Source organism: Sus scrofa, chromosome 2 (genome assembly GCF_054392235.1).
Source record: "Sus scrofa isolate SSC_HxYL_T2T_F1_AM1 chromosome 2, Sscrofa_HxYL_maternal_Yorkshire_Landrace_v2.0, whole genome shotgun sequence".
In the NCBI taxonomy this organism is placed as follows: Eukaryota; Metazoa; Chordata; class Mammalia; order Artiodactyla; family Suidae; genus Sus; species Sus scrofa.
The window spans coordinates 82,861,837-82,884,656 of NC_139384.1; the positions used below are offsets into that span (position 1 = coordinate 82,861,837).

The 22,820-nt window shown below is 55.1% G+C and overlaps 2 protein-coding genes across 6 annotated transcripts; one reads left to right on the top strand and one right to left on the bottom strand.

The window, feature by feature from the left end:
- Positions 1–118: 118 nt before the first annotated feature.
- Positions 119–9,749, bottom strand: TRIP10 (thyroid hormone receptor interactor 10). 2 transcript variants are annotated; one of them, XM_005654730.4, is made up of 15 exons: positions 9,633–9,749; positions 8,336–8,451; positions 8,195–8,251; positions 6,941–7,088; positions 6,801–6,863; positions 6,498–6,602; positions 6,284–6,412; positions 5,503–5,649; positions 5,214–5,408; positions 4,030–4,197; positions 3,654–3,763; positions 1,217–1,349; positions 870–1,012; positions 656–777; positions 119–540 (listed from the first exon to the last, which is right to left on the bottom strand). In XM_005654730.4, the coding sequence occupies exons 1-15, from the start codon at positions 9,654–9,656 to the stop codon at positions 392–394; spliced, it is 1,809 nt and encodes a 602-aa protein (XP_005654787.1). In that variant the 5' UTR covers positions 9,657–9,749; the 3' UTR covers positions 119–391. The 2 variants fall into 2 exon arrangements, with proteins under 2 accessions (XP_005654787.1, XP_003123174.3); XM_003123126.7 differs by lacking the exon at positions 4,030–4,197.
- Positions 9,750–11,868: 2,119 nt separating this feature from the next.
- On the top strand, positions 11,869–21,627 carry GPR108 (G protein-coupled receptor 108). Of its 4 annotated transcripts, none has more exons than XM_021083982.2 (18): positions 11,869–12,009; positions 12,768–12,887; positions 13,945–13,995; positions 14,191–14,273; positions 15,204–15,328; positions 15,453–15,514; positions 15,598–15,666; positions 15,768–15,872; positions 16,380–16,513; positions 16,622–16,697; positions 17,175–17,248; positions 17,342–17,459; positions 17,549–17,679; positions 17,774–17,817; positions 18,068–18,117; positions 18,337–18,420; positions 18,524–18,648; positions 19,068–21,627. In XM_021083982.2, the coding sequence occupies exons 1-18, from the start codon at positions 11,890–11,892 to the stop codon at positions 19,384–19,386; spliced, it is 1,890 nt and encodes a 629-aa protein (XP_020939641.1). In that variant the 5' UTR covers positions 11,869–11,889; the 3' UTR covers positions 19,387–21,627. The 4 variants fall into 4 exon arrangements, with proteins under 4 accessions (XP_020939641.1, XP_020939642.1, XP_084869277.1 ...); XM_021083983.2 differs by having other exon boundaries at positions 18,913–19,247; XM_085013151.1 differs by lacking the exon at positions 14,191–14,273 and having other exon boundaries at positions 18,913–19,247.
- Positions 21,628–22,820: the final 1,193 nt, after the last annotated feature.

A 22,820-nucleotide genomic window follows, 5' to 3' on the forward strand; every position in this document is an offset into this window, starting at 1 on the left:
GGATGCCAACGTGTGCCCAAGTTCGCCTTCCCTTCCTCCTTCCTGGTGCCACCTGTCGGGAGGGTGGTGTTTGAATCTCCAGCCCCAGTATCAGAATCTCGTAATAGGACACAGACTGTAAGAGCTTTTCATAATTGTTTTATATAAAACAAAACGGCCCCAGCCGAGTGGCAGGAAGAAAAGATGGGAAACATGAGTATGTACATCGATGGTGGAAGGCACAGTGGGTCCCTTGAGTGGGGGCTCCGGGGCAGGGTGGGGGGGAGGGCAGCAGGTTACACAGGTCTCAGCCGAAGCCACGGGGGCAGAAATAAAGTGCGTAGGTCCTGGGGCCCCCCGTGGCCCAGAAGCAGCAGCCAACAGCCCCCCCTCTTCCCGCCTCTGGCAGGGTTCAGTTGAGCGTGACACGGAGGTAGGAGGTGGGCACATAGCCCTCACCTCCCTGTTTCCGCCTGACCCGGGTCCAGCCGTCACCTTTGTCCTCTTCCATGAGACTAAGGTCCTCGCCCTCGGCCATGGAGATGGTGCCCTCGCTGGACCCTGTCATGGGGTGGGGGTGGCGGTGGGCTCAGATCTGCTCAAGGTGAACCTAAACAGAGCCTAGCCAAAAATGCTATCCCCGAAGCCACCGATGCGCCACCCAGGCTGTCCTTACCTTCAAAGTGGTAGATGGCCACACAGTGGCCTATGGGCGATGCGGGCTCCTCTTCAAAATCCTCATCAAACTCCGTGTAGATGGGAGCATCCTGACCCTCCTCTGCAGGGGGCTCTTCAGAGCTGGTTGGAGAGGGCAAAGCCGGTGAGGACAGGACCCCTCCCCATCACTCCTGGGCCTGGATGCAGACACACACTCTGGCCTCCCTGCTCACCTCTCCTTGTTATCCTGTGATCCGTTGTTGCTGCTGCTGCTGTCTGGCGGGGCGCTGGCTGGGGGGTCTGGGGGCCGAGTGTGCCGGCCCAGGGTGTCCCCTCGGTTGCTTAGGACCCGGCTCTCGGCTTCTGCCAGCCAAGCCTGGGAGGAAAGGACCCCACCGTCAGCTCCAGGGCAGGCCTCCAGGGTTAGCCCACTCTGGGCCCTGGAGGTTTCCTGCGATCAGCCATGCACACCCAAGGCGGTGATGAGAAACAGCTGGAGCACCCCCAGCACCTCCCTGTCCCCTAGGCAGTGACTCAGCCAGGCCGGCCGGCCCCGCCCCTCCCCAGGGTCTTCCCTGACCTCATACTTCTGTACTTCCAATTTCAGCCGTTCAATGTTGTTTAGGGTTTCTGTGATGCGGGGTTCCAAGCTGGCTGGGTCCCCCATCTGAGGTGTCTTCTCATATACGTCCTTCATTTTCTTTAGGGCTTCCCTAGGATGATACAGACAGAGGAGAAAAAAAATCTCATGTGATGCAACAAAAAATAATGGGCTCGGTGTCAAGGAGCTCAGCCAGGGCTTCACGGCCTGGGTTCAAGTCCCACGGTGGGCACTTCCTAGCTGTGGGAGTTTGCATGAAGTTGCTTGTCTTATTTATTTTTTGGCCAAGCCCGTGGCAGGTGGAAATTCTAGGCCAGGGATCAACCTGGAGTCACATCAGGGACCCGAGCCATGCAGTGACAATGCCAGATCCTTACCTCACTAGGCTACCAGGGAACCCCACAATATGCTTGCCTTAAAAATAAGAATAAGAATAATGGTGGAGTTCCCTGGTTGCCTAGTGGTTAAGGACTTGGTGTTGTCACTGTGCCTTGGGTCTCTGCTGTGACTCAGGGTTCGATCCCTGGCCTGGGAACTTCTGCGTACTGTGGGCGTAGTCAAGAATAAAGGAAACATGACATCTATATATCTATACCTATCTCATGAGAGTTGTGTAAAATTGGAAGAGTGCCTTTATTTATTGAGCTAGACATTGAGTGAGTACTACATACCATGAACCCCGCTGGGCATTCAACGATCAGGATCTCACTTCTGCTCAGTCTCTCAGGAAAACAGGAGTTCTAATAATCTATGTAAGGAGTTTAGAATAGTGCCTGGCATACCCTGACACTATAGATGCTAGGTGTTATTATTATTATAATCATTAGGCCTGGGTCCCTATTTCCTCCAGGTCTATATACACAGGAATGGCTACAAGCACAGACCTTTGGAATATGTTCAACCTGGGTTCAACTTCTTTCCAGTCCTAATACTTGACGTACATCACAGAGGAGGAAACTGAGGCCTGAAAACACCTAGAATTCAAGGCCAGTCCATCGTGACTCCAGAATATGCACCCGCAATCCCCACACCATAAAAACTCAGGAATGATAGGGTTCTTGCATGGAACTTTATACCAATAAAAGCTGTCCTGTACAAGAGGTTCTGGGCAAACGGCAAAATATAATTTGGCCGCCTGTCCACAAGTGGCAGACGTCATTCTTATTATGTAAGAGGACTGGGAAGAGAATCTTGTTGCTTGGAAAGACTGAGTAAAGATTTTCTTTTTTTTTTTAATCTGGCAGGTTTTTTTATTGTTAAGATTTTAAGTGTTTTAAGTTATTAAATGAATAACCATATGTGTTCTTCTTATAGACAATTTATGTAGTGAAACTACTAGACTTTTTTTGATATTGAACCATCTTTGCATTACTGGGCTAATACCCAACTGATCATGATTTTTTTTTTGGTCTTTTCATTAATATTTTTTATCGCAATAAAATAGACATCATAGGAGTTCCCGTTGTGGCTCAGCGGTTAAAGAATCTAACATCCATGAGGATGCAGGTTCGATCCCTGGCCTTGCTCAGTGGGTTAAGGATCTGGTGTTGCCATGAGCTGTGGTGCAGGTTGCAGATGTGGTTCACATCCTGCATTGCTGTGGCTGTGGTGTAGATTGGCAGCTACAGCTCCGATTTGACCCCTAGCCTGGAAACCTCCATATGCTGCGAGTGCGGCCCTAAAAAGCAAAAAAAAAAAAAAGACGTAATATAAAGTTTCTGGTTTGAGCTATTTATAAGCATACAGTTCCGTGGCATTAAATTCACTGATGCTGCTGTGCAATCATCACCACCACATGATGTATTATTATTTTTCAATATGCCATTGGAATTGCTTGGGTAGGATTTTGCATCTAAGATCATAAGTGAATTAAATATGCCCATAATTTTATTTTCTTGAGTTCTTGCTATCTCAATTTTTATTTATTTATTTTTGTCTTCTTGTCTTTTTAGTGCTGCACCTGAGGCATATGGAGATGCCTAGGCTAGGAGTCAAATCAGAGCTGTAGCTGCGGGGCTACACCACAGCCACAGCAACACGGGACCTGAGCCGCGTCTGCGACCTACACCCCAGCTCATGACAATGTCAGATCCTGAACCCACTGAGCGAGGCCAAGGATCAAATCCTCGTCCTCATGGATGCTAGTTAGGTTTGTTAACCACTGAGCCACGACAGGAACTCCACTAGCTCAATTTTGGAAGTGCAAGTGCACCAGCCTCGGCAACGAGCTAGCAGGTTTCACTCTTTCTGTTTGTTGGAATGACTTCTGTAAGATGGGAAGCAACTGTTTCTCATAAGCGTGGTAGGAATCACAGGTAAACCCATCAGGACCCCAGGGTTTGTTGGAGAGACCTTCGAGTAGCATTTTGATGAAATTTCATCTATTATTTCCCTTTGTCCCACGCTTTCACCTCACCTCTGGTCAATCTCCTTCTGAAGTTCACGGTTTCGTTCTTCCAGCTGCTGCTGAAGCCGCTTTCTCTGCTGCTCTGGGGGCAAGTGGCTGAAATCCTCGGTCACCACCGTCTGCAAGATGGAAGAAGACTTGAGTTTGGGAACACAGAGGCTGAGCTCGCGGGCTCTAAGACACTCCTAAGACACACCAAGTCCACCTTCCTCCCCACCCAAGGTTCTTGGGGGGCAAAGGCCATGCACAGAGCAAAGCAGGTCCAGGTGGGGGCCATGGATGGAGGGGGCCCAGCCAGCGGCAGGAAGCGAGCCCAGGGTCCCGCCACCCGGCCGCTGGGCGGGCTGGGGCCGCCCCCTCCTCCTTCCCAGGGGGCCTCACTTACCCCACGGCTGCCTCGAAGGCTGCGGAAGGATGCTAGCCGCGGTTTGACCGACTTACTGATCTCACTCAGTATGGCCAAAGGGTCGAGGCCGGAGCGGGGGGACGGGGGTCCATTAGGTAATGCCGAGGGCAGGGGGCCCCCCAGTGGGGAGAGGGGTGGGGGGCGTGGCTACCGGCCGGGGCCAGGGATGGCATGAGTCAGGAGGGGTGGGTGGATGTAGAAAACAAGGACGGATGAACGGACGGATGGACGGGTGGACACGATAAAGAAAAAAGGAAAAACAAAAAATAAAAAAAAACCAAATGGAGAAAAGAAAAAAAAAAGTAAGAAAACCACAACTTAAGATGCACAATCACACACAGAAAATGCATGCAAAGAGCAACATAAAAATCTGGGAGCTGGTGGGAGGGCGTTAGATTGTGAGCCAGAAGGCCGGCCCCCTCCCTCCCCCCATGTCTGCCAAGCCTCTTGCATCCTATGTCTCTGTCCACCAACACCCCCAGCTTTCCGGGCTCACAGTCTAGAAGGTGGAGGGAGAAGCAGGAAGAATCAAGGTCTTAGACAAATATGGGGCCACAGAAGTCAAGGGCAAGATTGAGAGAAGGCTCAAAGGCATGAAATACCAAAAGGGTTACAGCTGGGGTTTAAGCTGGGGGGTTTGCACGTATTGATTAAAGAGAGGTGCCAAAAAACATGTCAAGAGGGACCCAAAGTGGAATCAAAGGTAAGGTATAAACTAGCTGGGAGAGGAGGATGCCAGAGGTTTAAGCCACAAGTATCCAGGTATGTGCCTGCCGTTGAAAGCCAAAAATCCCAAGAGAAAACAGCCTGAGGCTGGGGGCCCAGAAAGCCATCAATGGAGTGGAGAGACTCGGGGGGTCTCCTGAGGTTGGGTGTCCCAAGCCTTCACCCAGCCCTGAATCTCCCAAGCAGGTCTTCTCCCAGCATCCTGAGAAGCAGCAGACAGACGCCACAGGCACCCCCTCCTTGCCCCCCCACTCAGCCTCGGGGGACTCCCAGGCCAATCGCCCGGCCGCCTTCCTTCCCTCCAGCCCGGGCCAGCAGCCAAGAGGAAAATTCCTGCCCGGGACTCAGCGTTCCGGTGGCTGGGGCTGACTCAGTTGGGGCCCCTGCTGTCCCCACTCACGCCCATCCCTTCCACCCCAAGGGCCCACGGCCCCCACCTTGTTCTTCTTGCCGAAGGGCCAGCGCTTAGCCCGGCTGCGGCTCGAGCCTCGGAGCTCTGGCCGGCCATCCGAGGGGGTACCCAGGCTGCTGTCTGAGGGCACGCGGTTCATGGGCTGGCTGAAGTCTTCAAATTCCACGTCGCCCGGGCGGGCAAAGCCTGACTTGTGCAACTCAATTAGGACCTGGGAGTCCTGGGGGATGGGATTGGGGTGGGGGCAGTCAGGGGCAAGACCGGATGCCTAGCCCCCGGGGCCCCTCCAGCCCCTCCTTCAACCTGCCACCCACTTTCTTGGCATCCACAGCTTCGGCGGCCACCTTCATGCCCTCCAAACACTTGGCGATGATGGGTACCACCTGCAGCTCAGCCTCCGACAGGAGCCCGTACCCAGCCCCCAGGTGGGTGGCCCGGCGTTCATCCATGTCTTGAAGCTTCTGCAGGGACAGGGGGTGAGGGCTTCTTAGAGGGTGCAGGCTTCTCAGAGGGTGCTGATGGAGGGGCTGGTGGCAGGGATTCACTCCACATGCATGATGGAGACCCACACTGGCCCCAGCCCCAAGCCCAGTCTGGCAAGGAAAACACAAACTCGAACAGAGAGGCTTCCAGCTCAATGTGGTAAGAGAAGAAACATGGAGCCAGGGAGATTTCAGAGGGGAATTTGAGGACTCCCCCAACCCTTGCCTAGGGAATGATGAAAGGCTTCTCAAAGGAGGTGAATATAAAGCCAGGGATCTGAAGGAAAAGCAGACCCAGCACAGATATTGCCAGGCCAAGGGTTGGGACAGAGCACAGAGCAGAAGGCTATAATAGAAGAAGGGAAATTCAAGATCTTCCTGAGGGGTAGTTGCTGGGGCTTGGAAGAATAAATAGAAGTTTCAAAAGGAAAGAAAGACAACCCGGGCAGAACGAATAGCTTGAGAAAAGGCAGAGTGCACTGTGACTCTTCATTTCTAATTCTCTTTCAATTTAGAGATTAGGGCATTGCAGCTGGGGTTTCAACAAATGTGTAGGAGTTGGTTAATTTTAGAGTTTGGGGAGGAGGTGGGGCTGTGGGTTTTGAATACTCACATCGAATATCTGGGGCATCTGGGAAAAATAGAAGTGAGCCTGGTCTCGGTTGAAGCGCTGGAGTTGGGCCGCATACTCATTTTTGCTTTCTTCTGCCATGTGACTCCGAAGGTGGGCTTGTTGCTTGGCCTGAGGAATATGAAAGCAGGGGTCACTGCCAGGTTCGGGCCCTGCCCCCCCCCCCCCCCAAGCCTGCCTCAGACCGCACAAGCACCTTTTCCACATCAGCCTTGGTGGCGTTGATATCTTGGTCCAGCCGCTCAGCTGTCTGGGCTGCCTTCTCTGCCTCCCGGCAGTCCCGCTCAAATTTACGCTTACTCTGTGTAGAGGACAGGACCGGCATGAAGGAGCCACCAACTAAGGTTTCAGGGACAGGTGGGAAGTCACCCAGCACATGGAGGGGGAAACCCACAATGAAGGTGGGGGACCAGGCCAGACCAAGGGGGTACCTCCATGGATCAGCCACCCTCACCCCACTGCTCAGGGGTGCCCCTCTTCTCCCCATGCACAAACTCACATTCTCCAGCTGCTTGAAGCCACTTTCCAGCTGCTGCTGAGCCCGGCGGCCTTCTTGGAAGTGCTACAGAAAGAAGGGGGTAATAAGGCTCAGCCTGGTGGCCAGGGCCCTGGGGAAGTCCCAAGGAGGGCATCACCTACCATCTTTCTCTCCTGCTTCATCTCCTGCGAATACTTGGCCAGCTCGAGACATACTTGGACACTGAGGTTCTCAGCCACCAGCTCCCGCTGGCCTGCAAAATCATTCACCTCCTGGAGAAGCTGCACAAAGGACTGCTGCTGGCTGAACCTGGGGTGGGGGGAAGGGGGCAGGGGCTAGGGGTCAGGGCCCTTGGAAGCCATATGCCCCAGAAGAGTGTAAGCTCCAAAACATTCACCCAGAAGCAATGATAAATTCTAACCAATCTCCCTTATCCCCACCCGCTGAGGGGGAACTCAGAATTCTCAGGATTTTGAGGGGGGTTCAGAAGGGGGATATGATGCTTATATCACTTTTCACATTACCCTAGTGGTGTTAGTGGCAGCATCTAATAAACATTTTTGTATGAGATTTTTTTTCTTCTCTTTTTAGGGCTGTACCTGAGGCATATGGAAGTTCCCAGGCTAGGGGTCAAATTGGAGCTGCAGCTGCAGGCCTTACACCCCAGCCAGAGCAATGCAGGATCCAAGCCCCATCTGTGACCTACACCACAGCTCATGGCAACACAGGGCTTTAACCCACTGAGAAAGGTCAGGGATCTGACCCATATCCTCATGGATACTAGTCAGATTCTTAACCTGCTGAGCCACAACGGGAACTCTCAATGATAAGTATTAACATTCACACTCAGTGGGATAAAAACCAAGAACGCAATTAATGTAATTAATGTCAAATTAGTTCAGGTCAGAGGTTGCCTCTGGATAGGTGCCCAGAAAAGCTTCTGATTCTTAGAGCTTTGGGGATTCTGGAACTGGGGGCTTGGAATAAAGTGAAATGGGCTGGGCATTGTTTTAACACATTATCTTAATCTTCAAATGAGCCCCTACAAGGTCATTATCATTATGATCAGTATTGTGATCATCATCCCCAGTTCACAGTGAGGAAGACAGAGGCACAAAACTTAAGTCACTTGCTCAGAGTCATTCATTTAATAACTGTTGGAGCCTCTCCCATTTAATAGGCAAGAAAAATGGAGGCGGAGAACTGGAGTCAACTGCCCAAAGCAGTTCAGCTAGAAAGTAGTGGATTTTGAATTCCAACCCAGGTAATACGGTTCCTGGTTCCCAGCTCATACCTCTAAGTGGAACTGGGTGGAGAAGCCAGGAGTGCTTGGGTGGCCCAAATGGAGGGAGAGGAAAAGGATCCAATACCCCAGTCCTCCCAAATCTAACTCTGCCTCCCCTCTTCATTCTTACTTGGATTCAGGGTCATCTTTGGCAGGTCTCTTGGGCAGATATTTTTTCACCAGGCTCCTACGGAGAGAGGCAGGAAGACTGAGCCCCCAGCCCTCCAACCGCTCCCCCGAAGCCCAGGGCGCGGCCACCCTAGGGTCTCACCGCAGCTGCTTTGCATAAGCCTGCTCCACCTCCGTCCGCTCTTTCACGAACTTCACATATCTGTCCAACAGGTCCAGACCCCATTGCGTGTGCCGCTCAAGCACCTCAAACTGATCCTAGCGGGGGATTGGGAGGACCGGGATCAAGACTTTGGGACCCCACAGCCCGCTGACCTGGCCCAGGGGAGCCTCCAAGCTCTGAGCTCCCAGAAGGAGTGGCTTCCCGGCCCCGCCCCGGAGCGGCGTGGGGTGGGGGGAAGCAGGAAACCGGCGGGAACCCCCTCCCCTTCCCAGGAAGGGCCAGGGAACAGGGGCGGGGCCCCAGCCGGACTACAGTGTCCCCTCTCCAGACGTCCAACAGGGGTGTGGAATGGGGCAAGGCCACTCCCCCTGCCCCGGCTCCCCTAATCCCCCCCAGATTCCGGAAAATCCGGCCGGCCCGGCGTGAGTCAGGGCCAGAGGGACAGGGTTCCCCGCAGCTTGGGGGGCCCCCAGAACGGCCAGAGAGCAGGCACCAGGTTCTCCCGGTCGCCATGCTTCCGCGGGTCCCCCCCGAGGGGTGACTTGGTTTCCCTCACTGACTCCACTGCACCTCCAAAAGAAATCCCAGAGTTGGCACGAGGGGCTATCTAGTTACCCCAGGGCGCCCAGGAACCCAGGATTACCACCACCCCAGAAAGAGGAGGGGTCATATATCCCGGCTAGGAGAGGGGGAAAAATTCCTGGGGCTTCCAGAGCAAAGGTTTGAGGCGTTCGGGTGGCTTCCCCTCCCAGGGCCCGGGGCGGGCTGGGGGAGGGGGCTGCGAGGCCGATCCTCGCAGCCCCCTCCCCCCTACGGCGTCCCAAGCCCCTAGTAGTAGATTAGAGGAGACGAAAGGGCGGTCTGGACTTCCAGGTCCCACGTGGGGCTGTAAGTGGCCAGAGGGTCCCCTCCCCCGCCCAGGCCGGACAGGCGGACGGCGGGCAGGGACCCAGGGGCCGTAAGATAAGCCGCCGGCCCAGCCAGGGCGCTCAAAATAGGTGACCTCTCCCAGCCGCCCCGGCCTGGTCCTAGAACTTCTTTTGCCCTCCTGATTCAACCCCGTACCTCAGTTTCCCTACGCCGCTCCTGCAAGGTGGCCCTCTGCTCCCCGGAGTCCCGAAACGCCCTGGGAAACTCCGAATGAGGGCGGAGAGCGGGGTTTCCAGGGGTCGGTGGAAGGGAAAGCGCAGAATCCCCGCTGGGGTACTGCAGGGGGCAAAGCGGGGGTCTGGACCCCAGGAAGGGAAGAACTTGGAGCAGGGAGGATCGGACTCACCCACAGTTCGGTGCCCCAATCCATGCTGCTCTCGCCTATGCCGACGCAACCGCCGCACCCGGTCCCCGCCGCCCGACGCCCGCCGCCCGCCGTCCGCCGTAAGCGGCCGGGAGACTCAGCCCAGGGCGGTGAGCCCGGCCCCGCCCCGCTAAGGCCACGCCCACTCCAGACTCCGTCACGCCCCCATAGACTCAGCCACGCCCCCGCACGGAGCCCCCGCATAGCCCACGGAAGGTGGGGGCTCACAAGGAGGCGGGGCCCGAAGGACGCCCCGCCCCCTCTTAAAGGACCGTCGCCACCCGACGCCACTGGACCGACCCCTTTAAAGGACCCCCACCCATTTTCCAAATCCCCTGGGACCCTCTTGTCCTCCCAACCCTTGCCCCCGCCCTAGTCTGTTTTTCCTTTCCTCTTTTCTTTCAACTATTCCTTAAAGGGCCAAGACACTAAAATCCCAACTCACGAGGTCCTTCCTCGACCCCGTCGCAGGGAGAACTTGAGGTCACCCGGCTCTTGCGGGCCGGCCCGGCTCCAGACGGCTATGCTTGTCCCACTAATGGCCTAGTCCCTCCGGCCGCAGAGCGGATGGGAGGATTTCGATCCTGCCTAGGATGTGCCTCGGCCAAGACCGGGTCCATTAGCGCCCCCACCGCATCCTGCCTCTCTCTCCAAAGTCTGCGCCGGGAAACTGAGGACGGGTTGTCCTTGGGGCGCTGGGCCCAAGCCTTTCCCCATCTGCTGTCCGGTTCGGTTCGTACTTGCACCTGCCCATTTTCCAGTCGCATGCATTAAGGCCCAATCAGGTTTAAAAGTCTCCAAATCCTAGGATTCCGACAATGTCTCCTTTCTCCCCTCCAACCCCCTTGCCCTGGGGCTTGGAAGTCCGTCGCCTCTCATAAAAGTCTGTTCACACCTTGTTAATTCCTTTGAGGCACTGGGATAAAAGGGGAGAAATCTCTGCAGCAACCTCTTTCATCCTCTCCTGCTTTAGGTGCTTTCTCTTTGGCTACAGAGGTGACAGCCGCCCTGCTGGGGCTGGGGGCCCCGAGCCCCCAGGGCAGGTTAGGCTCTGAGTCCGCAGGCTCCCTGTACACAGGTGGGAAGCCCAGGAGGATAGCTCCAGGAGCCCACACTGGGACAGATGGCTCTACGGGGACCTGGCCCCACCTGCTGGTGGCTTGTGAGTTAGAAAACCTGAAATTGTAAAGTGGACCTGTGTTCCAGAGGTTAAAGGATCAGGAACTCAGTCAGGACCTCGGCCTGGGATCTGGGACTCAGTTGCTCAGCCTGAGAGTAGGGTCTCAACCTCTAACTGAAATTGGGATTGATCTCAAGTCCTCATCACAGTTGGGATAGGGTCTGGGATCAGAGCCTTAGCAGAAGGGTCAGCCACCCAAATGAAGGCCTCAGATTCAGACTGAGGTCCAGGGATCAGTCCTTATCTGAAGTCAGGGGTTAGTCCTAATCTGAGGTCAGAGCTCAGTCCAGGTGGAAGCTCAACCAGGTATAGGTTGAGGGTAAAAACGGGTGGGGGAGTCAGGGTTTCAGGCTGAGGTCAGGGCTCAGCCTGAGACAAGACTAGCCTGGAACCTGGGGGTGAGCCTCCAGTTGCCTCACTCCAGGATAGAAGCGTCCACCTAAGGCTGGGAATTCAGCCTGGGATCATAGGTCACCCAAGGGTCAAGATTTAGCTTGGGGCTAGGTTTTGGCCTCTCCGTGGATCAGGAAGATTAGGAGAGAAGATAGGCTTCAGCAAATGCATGTGTTTACCAAAAGCCTGAACTTTGGCTGGGAGCCACATCCCTGGGGTACAAAGGGGAAGTCCGTCCTTAGGGATACTGGGAAATGTAGTTTATTGAAGGCTCCCAATGAGCCGTCTGCTACCCCTCCGTTTTGGGTAATGTAGTTCTGAACTGGTCAGTCAGTTAAGGGTGGATGGAGGAATTCCCCTTTGGGGGCCGGATATCAGATCCATCACAATTGGTTGGAGGGTCTGTTTATCAAATTACATCAGGGACAATCCTTCTAGTGATTGGTGAGAGTGGAGGCGGGATTAACTGACATCAGCATTCCCATTCGGAACCGGTGCTGTCCATTTGGTGTCGTAAAGGGGGCGGCCTCGAGAGGAGAAGATCGATGATTGGTTGAGCGGGCCGAAAATGCCAAAGAGTCGGCCCCCACCGTACGGCGATTGGTTCACCGGTAGGCGGGCCTGGAGGCGTCAGAGGCGGTATCAGGGGAGGCGGTGGCTCCAGAGATGGCAGTGAGCGAGAGGAGGGGGCTCGCCCGCGGGAGACCCGCGGAGTGGGGCCAGCGGCTCTTTCTGCTGCTGCTGTTAGGAGGCTGCTCTGGGCGCATCCACCGGCTGACGCTGACGGTGAGTCCTGCCGCGCAGCAGTCTTGAGTGGGGGACGCAGCTTTAGCCTGGAGAAGCCCCTGGCTTGGAGTGGTCTCGTCCTACCTCCCCCGCTCCTTACACGGGATGGAGCGGTCCGGCGCCCCCCGCGTCCAGGCCCGAAGTGGCCTCGTCCGAGGATCCCCCTCAATCCTCCCTTTGGAGTTGCCTGGCCGGCTGTGAGGGGGTCGTGCCCCGCCCACGGCTTGGGGCGGGGCTTCATCTCCGGGGACCCAGGACTCAGAGCCCTGTAAATTCTGGGGATCCATTTGGGGGCGCCAGGGGCCCTTAACACCGCCCAGGGAAGTCCCTGGGGGTTCTAGACTGGAGTCCTCTGAGTACTTATCGAGATCTTGGAGGCTCAGTTGAAATCTCTGCACTCTAGGGGCTCAGCTGGAATCAAAAAATTTTCTGGGAGGTGAGGGCCAGGCACTCCAAGATTCGTAACTCTGCTCTCCGGGTGGTACTCATCCAGTGGAGGGACTTCCAGGGGTCCCAGACTTTCTCTTCCTAGACTCTGAAAAGTGGCCAGAGGATCCGGGGCCACTCTGTCCCTTCCTGAGATTGGGGTCACAGCCTCCAGGGGTGGCCCTCTCAGCCTCTTCTGTCACCCTTTGGACCCGTCCTAAATCTAGGCATACCAGGAGGTGACCACAGCCCTTGGGGAAACCTCGTGCCACAACTCTGGGGCTGGGCTAGTGGGAAGTCTCAGCTGCTTCTGTCTCCTTCATCGCCGGCAGGGGGAGAAGCGAGCCGACATCCAGCTGAACAGCTTTGGCTTCTACACCAACGGCTCTCTGGAGGTAGACCTGAGCCTCCTGCGGCTGGGCCTCCAGGAGACAGAAGAGAAAGCTCCGCTGGTGAGGGGCTTTGAGGAGTGCGGTACTGGAGGAGGGAGAGGTGCAGAAGTTTCTGGGCTTCTCCCCCACAACCCCCCCCCCCCCAGCTCTGGATTCCCATCCTAGCTATGCCTCTCACCCGTGTGATCTTGGGCAAGTCCCTTGGCCTCTCTTTCCTCATCTATAACATGGGAATAATAATATTTCCTGCAATATGTGCTAGGCACTGAGCCGGAGAGGGGTGGGGAGGGGAGCATGCCAGTGAACAAGACAGCCCAGTTCCTTGAATCAAATGAGTAGCTAAGAGTTCCTATTGTGGCTCAGCACGTTTCGAATCTAGCTAGTATCCACAAGGATTTGGGTTCGATCCCTGGCCTCACTCAGTGGGTTAAGGATCTGTCATTACTGCATGCTATGGTGTAGGTCACAGACACAGCTCGTCTCTGGCATGGCTGTGGCTGTGGTGTAGACCAGCAGCTGCAGCTCCAATTTGACCCCTATATGCTGTGGGTGCAGCCCTAAAATAAGAGAGAGAGAGTAGTTAGTGTTTATTGTACCCGCTGTGAACCAGGTACCATGCAGATCAATTTCCATGGGTTGGTTCCTACACAGCTGCCTCTCGGGGATGCTGTGAGAAGATTACACCTGCCAACTCAGTTTTACAGGTGTTTACACAGACCCAGAGGTATGTGGCTTGCTTAGAGTCCCAGAGCCTGGTTGTAAATCCCTGTGTGCTGGACTCCAGAGCCCAAGGCAGGATACCACAAACATTCTATTTAATTTATTTTTTACCTCAGCAATTTAAATAGTGGGACAGAGGGCGAGCTAGGTCCAGAGGGCCAGCGCAGGTCTCCCTGAGGAAGTGACATCCCGTTTGGGTGGCACAGATCGCCAGGAGTTAAGGGGAAAGGGTTGGGGGGTTGGGGGTGGGGGTGATAAATGGGAAAAGCCAGTAAGTGGATGAACTTAAGCTGTTCAGGAAATCCAAGGTTACATTTCTGTTGCCACTGCTAGAGGTGACTTGGAGGTCCCTGCTGGCCTCCCTCACATCGTGTCCCCTTTTCTTGCCACCCGCCAGGTGGGGTTCAGTCTGACCCGAGTTCGATCTGGCAGTGTTCGCTCCTACTCAGTGAGTGGAGGCGGGGAGGGAATGAAAAGGGGCAGGGGCGGTGGGAGGGGAGAGTTGTCTGTCCACATCTGGAACCCAGAGACCCCTGTTCTTTGCCAGAGGGGGAAGCAGGGAGATGGGGATGGGGGAGGGAGGCAGGGTAAAGCGGGCCCATTGGGAGGCGGTAACCAAGGCTCCCTGCTACCCACTGTCCAGAGCCAGCACTCCCACGACTGCCCTCTCCATAGAAACAGCAGCAACCTCCTGGTTCTCTTCCTCATCAACACCAAGGATCTGCAGTGAGTTGGGGGGCTGGTGGCTCCCCCACAAGTCCACCATTTGTATTTCCCTGGTCACGATACCCACATGAGCTGAGCAGGTGGACTGAGAGCCAGCCAGAAGGAACGGTGACTCCCTTGTGAAGAAAGCCACTCACTTTTTCATTTTGCCTTCAAGCCTTCTGATTAAGGGGGGGGGGGTGCTGGGGGGACCCTGGGAGTATTGGGGCAGAAGACCTGCTGCAGAGGGGTGGCCTGAGAATGAGTACCAGTTGTTTATACCTGTGGACCAGGCAGCAGCATCCTTTGGGCTTGCCAGGTGTTCACTCATTGATTCCTTATCCTGTTATTATCCCGATTCTAAAGATGGAAAACCTGAGAGTTCCCACTGGGTCTGACTAGGATCCATGAGGATGCCAGTTCGATCCCTGGCCTCAATCAGTGGGTTAAGAATCTGGCGTTGCCATGAGCTGTGGTATAGGTTGAAGATGTGGCTTGGATCTGGCGTTGCTGTGGCTGTGGCGTAGGCCGGTGGCTACAGCTCCGATTAGACCCCTAGCCTGGGAACCTCCACATGCCGCGGGTGCGACCCTACAAAGGAAAAAAGCAAAAAAACTGAGGCCTGAAAATTGGGATTTGAACCCAGACAGCCTGGCACCAAGGTCCAAAGATACCCTGTTGCCTCTCTCTATGTATATACAGTGTCCTCTCTGAGAGAGTATACCTCAGTAGAATGAGTGAACAGTGTCACAAGAAGTGACAGTCCCCAGTGCAGGCAGCACAAGGCTGTGGCCGCTGTCTTGATGGGTGGTGGCCACATGCTGAAACTTGGTGACCACTGATGGAGCTTGGCAGTGACCCCCAGAGAGGAGACCTAGAGAGCCCAAGTCCCTTGGCACAGCTGGTGTACGTGACCCCAGCCTCTAGCCCCCACCTGACCTCATCCCCCAGGGTCCAGGTGCGGAAGTATGGAGAGCAGAAGAAGCTGTTCATCTCTCCTGGGCTCCTTCCAGAAGTGCCCTCCAAACCAGGGCTCCCAAAATCAGAGCACCCGGATACCCCTAAGGTGGATGGTGGTGAGTCAGGGTGGCTGAGTGTGGGCAGGGAGGGTAGGGGGTGGCCAGGGCTGCTCCATGCATACCCCATCCCCATTGTTCGGCCGTTTGTCCATCTCCAAATTCATCCACCTGTCCCCTCCAGGGACCACCACTGCGCCCGACAAGGCCAAGGCAACACCCACAGTGTCCCAAGGAGACCAGCAGGTTTGGGGAAGCCCTGGCAGGAGGGAGGAAGGCACACCCCAGGGGGAGATGGCTGCTCCATGGAGGTGCTCTGTTCCCCCCAGGGCATCAATGGGAAGGACCAGGAACTGGTGTTGGGCCTGGGCCATCTCAACAACTCCTACAATTTCAGTGTGAGTGTCCCGGGGTGCCCGCAGCCCCTCCCCTCCTCAGAGTTAGGGGGACCCTCAACCTGAGGCCTCCTCTCCCCTCTGTCCCCATCCCTCCCACCCAGTTCCATGTGGTGATCGGCTCTAGGGCCGAGGAAGGCCAGTACAACCTCAACTTCCACAACTGCCACAACTCCGTGCCAGGCCAGGAGCAACCATTCGACATCACGGTGAGCGAAGGGGGAGGGTGGCAGGTTCACTGAGCACTGACTGTGGCCCCAGTACACTGTGCCCATTTGGCAGATTGGAAGCCTAAGGCTTGGAAATGGGGAATTGGTTAAAAAGAAAAAAGAAAGAGTTTCTGTTGTGGTTCAGTGTTAATGAACCCGACTAGTGTCCATGAGGATGTAGGTTCAATCCCTGGCCTCACTCAGTGGGTTAAGGATCCGGCCTTGCTGTGAGCTGTGGTGTAGCTCACAGACGCGGCTCCAGTTTGTTGCTGTGGCTGTGGTGTAGGCTGGCAGCTGTAGCTCCAATTCACCCCCTATCTTGGGAACTTCCATATGCTGCAGGTGCAGCCCTAAAAAAATACAGAAGAAAAAAAAAAAAAAAAAGAAATGAGTCGAAATGGGGAGTCCGCCAGCTGGAGAGGAGGAGCACCAGATGCTCACATGCAGGGTCCCGCAAGTCCAGAGGTAGCATGAAACCTCACTGTCCCCCCTCTGCCCCCTCCCCAGGTCATGATCCGGGAGAAGAACCCGGAGGGTTTCCTGTCGGCAGCGGAAATCCCCCTCTTCAAGCTGTACATGGTCATGTCCGCCTGCTTCCTGGCCGCCGGTGTCTTCTGGGTGTCTGTCCTCTGCAAGAACACGTAATGCCCTTGCCCCTGGGGGTCCCACACCTCCCCTCCTCACACCCACCCACCCCTTCCCCTGACCGATGCCCTCCTGCCCCTTCTGTCCCCCCATCTCCCTGCCAGGTACAACGTCTTCAAGATCCACTGGCTCATGGCAGCCCTGGCTTTCACCAAGAGCATCTCTCTCCTCTTCCACAGTGTGAGAGCCTCAGGCCGGGAACGGGCTAGGGTGGGCGGGAGTCTCTGGAGCCAGGAATAAGCCCCAGCAAGCTACTCCCCAGACCTCTGCAGACCCTGGGCTTGGGCATTCCATTTGTCTGTCCATTTTATCCTTGTGGCCGGCTGTCTCCCCAGTCCTTCTGTCCAACTGTGACGGCCCACCTTTCAGTCTGACTCTGCCGGGGTCCAGCTGCGAATGTCCACCTGGCTGCTTGTCTAACTGTCCATCCCTCTGACTGTGACCTTGCCTCTACCCTCTCGGCTGTGACTGTCCATTTCTGAGTCCATTTGCCATCCTGACCGTGACTGAGGGTTCAGTCCACTGCCTGGCTTGTCCCTGCTGCCAGTGCTTGGCTGCCTTTCCAAGCCACCACCATCCACCCAATCGTAACCACCATCCATCCACCCCTCCCCCCCATCCGTCTGTCTGACTGTCCATCCGTCCGTCCATCTCCAGATCAACTACTACTTCATCAACAGCCAGGGCCACCCCATCGAAGGCCTCGCTGTCATGCACTACATCACGCATCTGTGAGTGCTCCCCTCTGCCGGTAGCGGGAGGGGGGCAGGGGAGGGCTGGGCTCCCCCGGTTCACCTCACCTCCCCACCCGCCCCCTCCGCCAGGCTGAAGGGTGCCCTCCTCTTCATCACCATTGCCCTAATCGGCTCGGGCTGGGCCTTCGTCAAGTACGTCCTGTCCGACAAGGAGAAGAAGATCTTCGGGATCGTGATCCCACTGCAGGTGCATATGGATGCCCCCGAGGCAGGCAGGTGGGGTGGGTGAGCACACGCCAGGCACACCCACCCACCCATCCCTTCCTCACCCCCCAGGTCCTAGCCAACGTGGCCTACATCGTCATCGAGTCACGTGAGGAGGGCGCCAGCGACTATGGGATCTGGAAGGAGATCCTCTTCCTGGTGGATCTCATCTGCTGTGGCGCCATCCTCTTCCCCGTGGTCTGGTGAGCACCGCCCCCTGCCCCCCCCAAACTCCCTCCCCAGTGGACCGGGCGGAGCCGGTGCTGACTGCTCACCGTCCCCCCCACCCCATCCCAGGTCCATCCGGCATCTCCAGGATGCTTCTGGCACTGATGGGAAAGGTGAGGCCAAGCCCACAGCCCTGGACCTGCCCTTGAGCCCTCTTGTTGACCCCGGATGCCCCTTCCGTCTCCTCTGACTGCCCTCTCCTGCCTGTCTACCCCCCTCCCCATCCCCTGGATGTCCCCTCCACACTATGCTCCAGGGACACTTCCCCAAGTGCCCTCCCTGGCCCCACCCTCCTCCACCCTGTCCACCCAGTCCTACCCCAGCCTCCTTCCCTTGACCCCCCACTCTGTGTCCACCCCTTAGTGGCAGTGAACCTGGCCAAGCTGAAGCTGTTCCGGCATTACTATGTTATGGTAGGAACCCTGTTCTCTCCCACAGGGGATGCTTTGGAGTGGGGACCAACCAGCCCATTGGCACGCTCACCCCTGCCTCTCCATCTGCAATCCCTCGGAGCCCCGTCCCTTGCCCTCTGCCCATAATCCCTGGGCGCTCACCCCAGGTATCCCTGATGTTCCTTGTGGTCCCACTACCCTGGTGGCTTCTCGGCCCTGTGCCCACCCGTGTCCTTGCAGGTCATCTGTTACATCTACTTTACGCGGATCATCGCCATCCTGCTGCAGGTAGCCGTGCCCTTCCAGTGGCAGTGGCTGTACCAGGTAAGCACTGACGCCTCATCTGGGGTCAGAGGGATGGCCGGAACGCGAAGGTGGAGGCAGGGGGCATGGGCCTGACCCTCCCACTCTCCCCCTCGGCCCCCAGTTCTTGGTGGAGGGCTCCACGCTCGCTTTCTTCGTGCTCACGGGCTACAAGTTCCAGCCGGCAAGGGATAACCCATACCTACAGCTGCCCCAAGAGGACGAGGAGGACGTGCAGATGGAGCAAGTGTGAGCCTTGGGGCTGGAGTGGGTGGGGCTTGGGCAGCTGGGGGGGGGGCGGGGTCTAGGCAGCAGGGGGACCAGGGCTCAGGGTGTGGGGGGGCGGGGCCAAGAGACTAGAGTGGGCGTGGTGGGGCTGAGTGGGTGGAGCCCCCCAGGCTGTCAGTATGGTGGGTGGGGCCGTTAGGCTCTATGGAGACTGTGGGAGGGGCGGGATGGGCAGGGCCTGGTGCCCCTCAGCTCCTGGACAGCCTCCCTGCTGTCTGCTTCTAGAATGACGGATTCTGGGTTCCGGGAAGGCCTGTCCAAAGTCAACAAAACGGCCAGCGGGCGAGAGTTGTTGTGATCAGGTCCCCTCTTCGGACGGTTCTTCACACTCCACCGTCCTCTTCTCACACATTCCTCACTCCTGCTTCTCCCAAAGCTAGTGCGGAGAGGAGGAGGGGGCGGGTGCTCACACGGCGCCCCGCTGCCGGGGACCCGAGTTCCTGGAGCCCGTTCGGAAGAAGACAGACAGCCCCCTTTCCCCCAAGTATTGAGCATCCTGTCCCCACCTGGGGACCACCCTCCACTTGCTGCTGTACAATAATGACCAATCTGTTTTGCTACCCTGGTGTCTTGCCTTTTGGCGGGGGGTGGAGAGCTAACACAGAGGTTACGTTTGAAATTTCGGGACCCGTCGGAGCCAGGAGGGCAGGGAGAGGTTGCAGTATCCATTGCTTTGCACTGTCCATAAATGGTAATTGAGCCACGGATGCATGCGGGCGCCCTATGCCAGGTCCTGAGGACCGAGCAGTGCCCAAGACCCACCCAGTCCCAACATCACAGGGCCCTGACCCAGCCTGGGGAATCAGGGGTGAGCAGAGGGTTGAGGGGAAGGACACAAGTCCAGATGAGACGACAACATTTGCAAAGGCTGAAAGGGGGGGAAAATGGTGAATGGATGACCCACAAGGGGTACTGGCTGAGTGCTGTATGCCACACCCTATTCTAAGGCCTCCGTGGTCTTTAACTCATTGAAAAGCATTCGAGGCACAGAAAGGCTGTGTAACTGACACAGGGTAACACAGCAAACAAGTTGTTGGAAGACTCAGGACTCAAAACGCCAGCAGTCTGGTTCCAGTGCTGCCCTTGACCACTGCATGCACTGCCCCTCTCACCTAGACGCTTTGTGACCAAGCCTCTTGGCCCTGCCCCCATTTGCTGTGTGACCCGGTTAAGTGGTTTAATCTGTTTCCTTGCATGTAAAACACGGACCCCACAGAGTTGAGTATCGCATGTGATAACGGGAGGCTGTGCCCTGCCACACAGTCTGACTTTTCACAGATTTCCCTGAAACTTGAGGGGTGACTTCAGGTTAGGGATGCACCTGTGCAAACCTGCGCACACACCTGTGGGCAGGCTCCCATGGTGCCCCACTTCGCCCTTTAATCTCTTGGAGCTCTGAGAAATACTCCTCCATAGGGGCCACAGGCCTGGGGCAGAGGGAGGGAATCAGGCTGGGGTCAAGGCTTCCTGAAAGAGGAAACGTATAACTGGGGCCAGACAAAGAAGGAAGTGGGAAGGCATTTTGCAGACTGAGGAAATTATGCAGCAAGATGATGCCCAGAATAGCTTGCAGGTTCTACTGTGGGTCTGGCTGGGGCCAGTGGGAGGGCAACAGCAGCTGGCAGAAGCCTAAAGACAGGCAGATACACTTGGATTTGATGCCGGGACCTACTGGGGCCAAGGAAGAGTTTAAAGCAGGGAGGGACATGGCCAAACAGGGGTGATGTTTTACGCCACATGCACGCTGGGGTGTGCAGAGTTGTGGCTCCCCCAAGTTGTCCCTGTCCTAATCCCCAGAACCTAAGACTGTTCCCTTACAAGAGGCACATGATTCAATTAAGAACCTTGGGGGTTGAGGGGAAAGAGTTCCTTGATGGCCCAGAGGTTAAGGATCAGCATTGTCAATACTGTGGTTGGGATTCCATCCCTGGCCTGGAAACTTCTGCATGCCCTAGATATGGCCAAAAAAAAATCTTAGAATGAGGGATGATTCTGGATTATTCGAGTGGATGCCATGTCATTACAAGACTTGCCATGTGCTGGGTGCTGGGCTGAACATTAGCCTTGCGTGATGCCACCTGCTGTCACCCCAAAACTCAGAAGGAGATTCTGTGGCTGTGAATGTCTAATTTACAGATGAGGAATCAAGGCTGGGAGAAGACAGAGCCTGGAATCAAAACCTCTGCAAATGGTATTCTTTCATTCTTTTTTATGGCTGAGTAATATTGCATCGCATATGTGTAAAAACATCTTTATCCATTCCTCTGTCAATGGACATTTAGCTTGCTTCCATGTTTTGGCTCTTCGGAAGATAGTGCTGCTTTGAACATTCAGATGCAAGTGTCTTTCAAATTAGGGTTTCTCCAGATATATGGCCAGGAAGTGGGAGTGCAGGATCATATGGTGATTCTATATTTTTTTAAGGAAACTCCATACAGTTATCACACTAAGTGAAGTAAGCCAGACTGAGAAAGACAAATATCATATGATATTGCTTATATGTAGAATCTAAAAAGAAAAAAAGGAACTATTTGTATTATGTAATACAAAACAGAAATAGACCCACAGACATAGAAAACAAACTTACGGTTGCCAAAGGGGAAAGGGGGGGAGGGATAAATTAGAAGTTTGGCATTGAGAGATACACACTATTTTACATAAAATATATAACCAACAAGGTCCTATTGTATAGCACAGGGAATTATGCTCAATATCTTGTAATAACCTATAATAGAAAAGAATCTGAAAAGGTATATATTTATATATATAGAGAGAAAGGGGAATAAGAAATATACACACATATACATGTTTCATATAAATATATATATATATACACACACACACATCACTTTGCTGCCCAGCTGGAACAAACACAATATTGTAAATCAACTATATTTCAATTTTAAAAATAAATACATAAAAAATAAAAAGTGAAAAAAATGGCTTTCTTCTTTCTTTCTTTCTTTCTTTTTTTTTTTTTTTTTTTTTTTTGGCTGCACCCTTGGCATACAGAAGTTTCTGGGCCAGGGATTGAATCCAGTAAAGTGGCATTGTTATAGAAAAAAACCTCTGGCCCTTGGTCCTCCAAGGCGGGGGTCCCTGGTGCCCAGGCCTCTGCTTACGTATATGCGAGGGTGAGGGGAAGGAGCCAGAGGGCAGATGGATTGGTTTGACCGGGTCAAGGTTACCTACAAGTTAATAAATAATGAGCTGGGAGAAGGGGGGGCAGGTGGTTGGGGGCCTGGATGTGGGTCGTGGAGGGAAATTCCCAGAAAGCATGTGGCAAGGACCCCATCCTGGAATGGCCATAGGCCGGGGAGGCTGGGGGGGGAGGGGTCCCTGCTGCTCCCAGGCTTGGCCACGCCCGTGTGAGGCAAGGGTGGGGTTGGGGTGCAGCCAGGAGATAACAAGACAGGCAGCCCTGGGCTCCCCTTGCCTAGAAATCATGCCCACTTCCCTTCCTTTCTTCTCTCCTGCACTCCAGCTAGTGTTCCCAGATAAAATGCAGAATGCCTGGCTAAACTTGAATTTCAGATAAACAACAGATTATTTCATTGATCTAAAAATGTCGCAGAGGAGTTCCCATTGTAATTCAGTGGGTTAAGAACCCGACTAGTATTCATGAAGATGCGGATTCAATCCCTGGCCTTGCTCATTGGGTCAAGGATCCAGCATTGCCACAAGCTGTAGTGGAGGAGGGAGATGTAGCTTGGATCCAGTGTGGCTGTGGCTGTGAGGTAGGCCAGCAGCTGCAGCTGTGATTCAACCCCTAGCCTGGGAATTTCCACATGCTGCAGGTGCAGGCCTAAAAAGACAAAAAAAAAAAAAAAAAAAAAAAAGTCTCAGACATCCCACTTAGGACCAGCTCAGGCAGCCTCACACTCCCTCCATCCATACCATGAACGCCTCCTTCCTCCCTCCTCTGTCCACTTATTTTGCCCCCCCACCCCCCTTCCCCAAACTTCTGATCACAAATGTCCATTTCCCAGGAAAAAACCCTGGGGAATTCCTCCTCTCGCTCCTCCCCACCCCAGGAGACATTTCTCCACGTTCCCCTCCATTCCTCGGGTCACTCCCTCCAGATCAGGGCCAGGACTCTTCCCAGACTCCCACTGCCATGCAAATAAGCCTTC

What these genes read in the sequence shown, in the direction of transcription:
- TRIP10 (XM_005654730.4), bottom strand. Translation starts at nt 9,656, where the DNA reads ATGGATTGGGGCACCGAACTGTGG. An exon ending in TGAAGCAGGAGAGAAAGATG is followed by an intron (nt 6,864 to 6,940) that starts GTAGGTGATGCC and finishes TTCTTTCTGTAG; the next exon opens with CACTTCCAAGAAGGCCGCCG. An exon ending in TGGAAGTACAGAAGTATGAG is followed by an intron (nt 1,013 to 1,216) that starts GTCAGGGAAGAC and finishes CTTTCCTCCCAG; the next exon opens with GCTTGGCTGGCAGAAGCCGA.
- GPR108 (XM_021083982.2), top strand. Translation starts at nt 11,890, where the DNA reads ATGGCAGTGAGCGAGAGGAGGGGGCTCGCCCGCGGGAGACCCGCGGAG. An exon ending in TCCACCGGCTGACGCTGACG is followed by an intron (nt 12,010 to 12,767) that starts GTGAGTCCTGCC and finishes CATCGCCGGCAG; the next exon opens with GGGGAGAAGCGAGCCGACAT. An exon ending in AGCAACCATTCGACATCACG is followed by an intron (nt 15,873 to 16,379) that starts GTGAGCGAAGGG and finishes CCCCCTCCCCAG; the next exon opens with GTCATGATCCGGGAGAAGAA.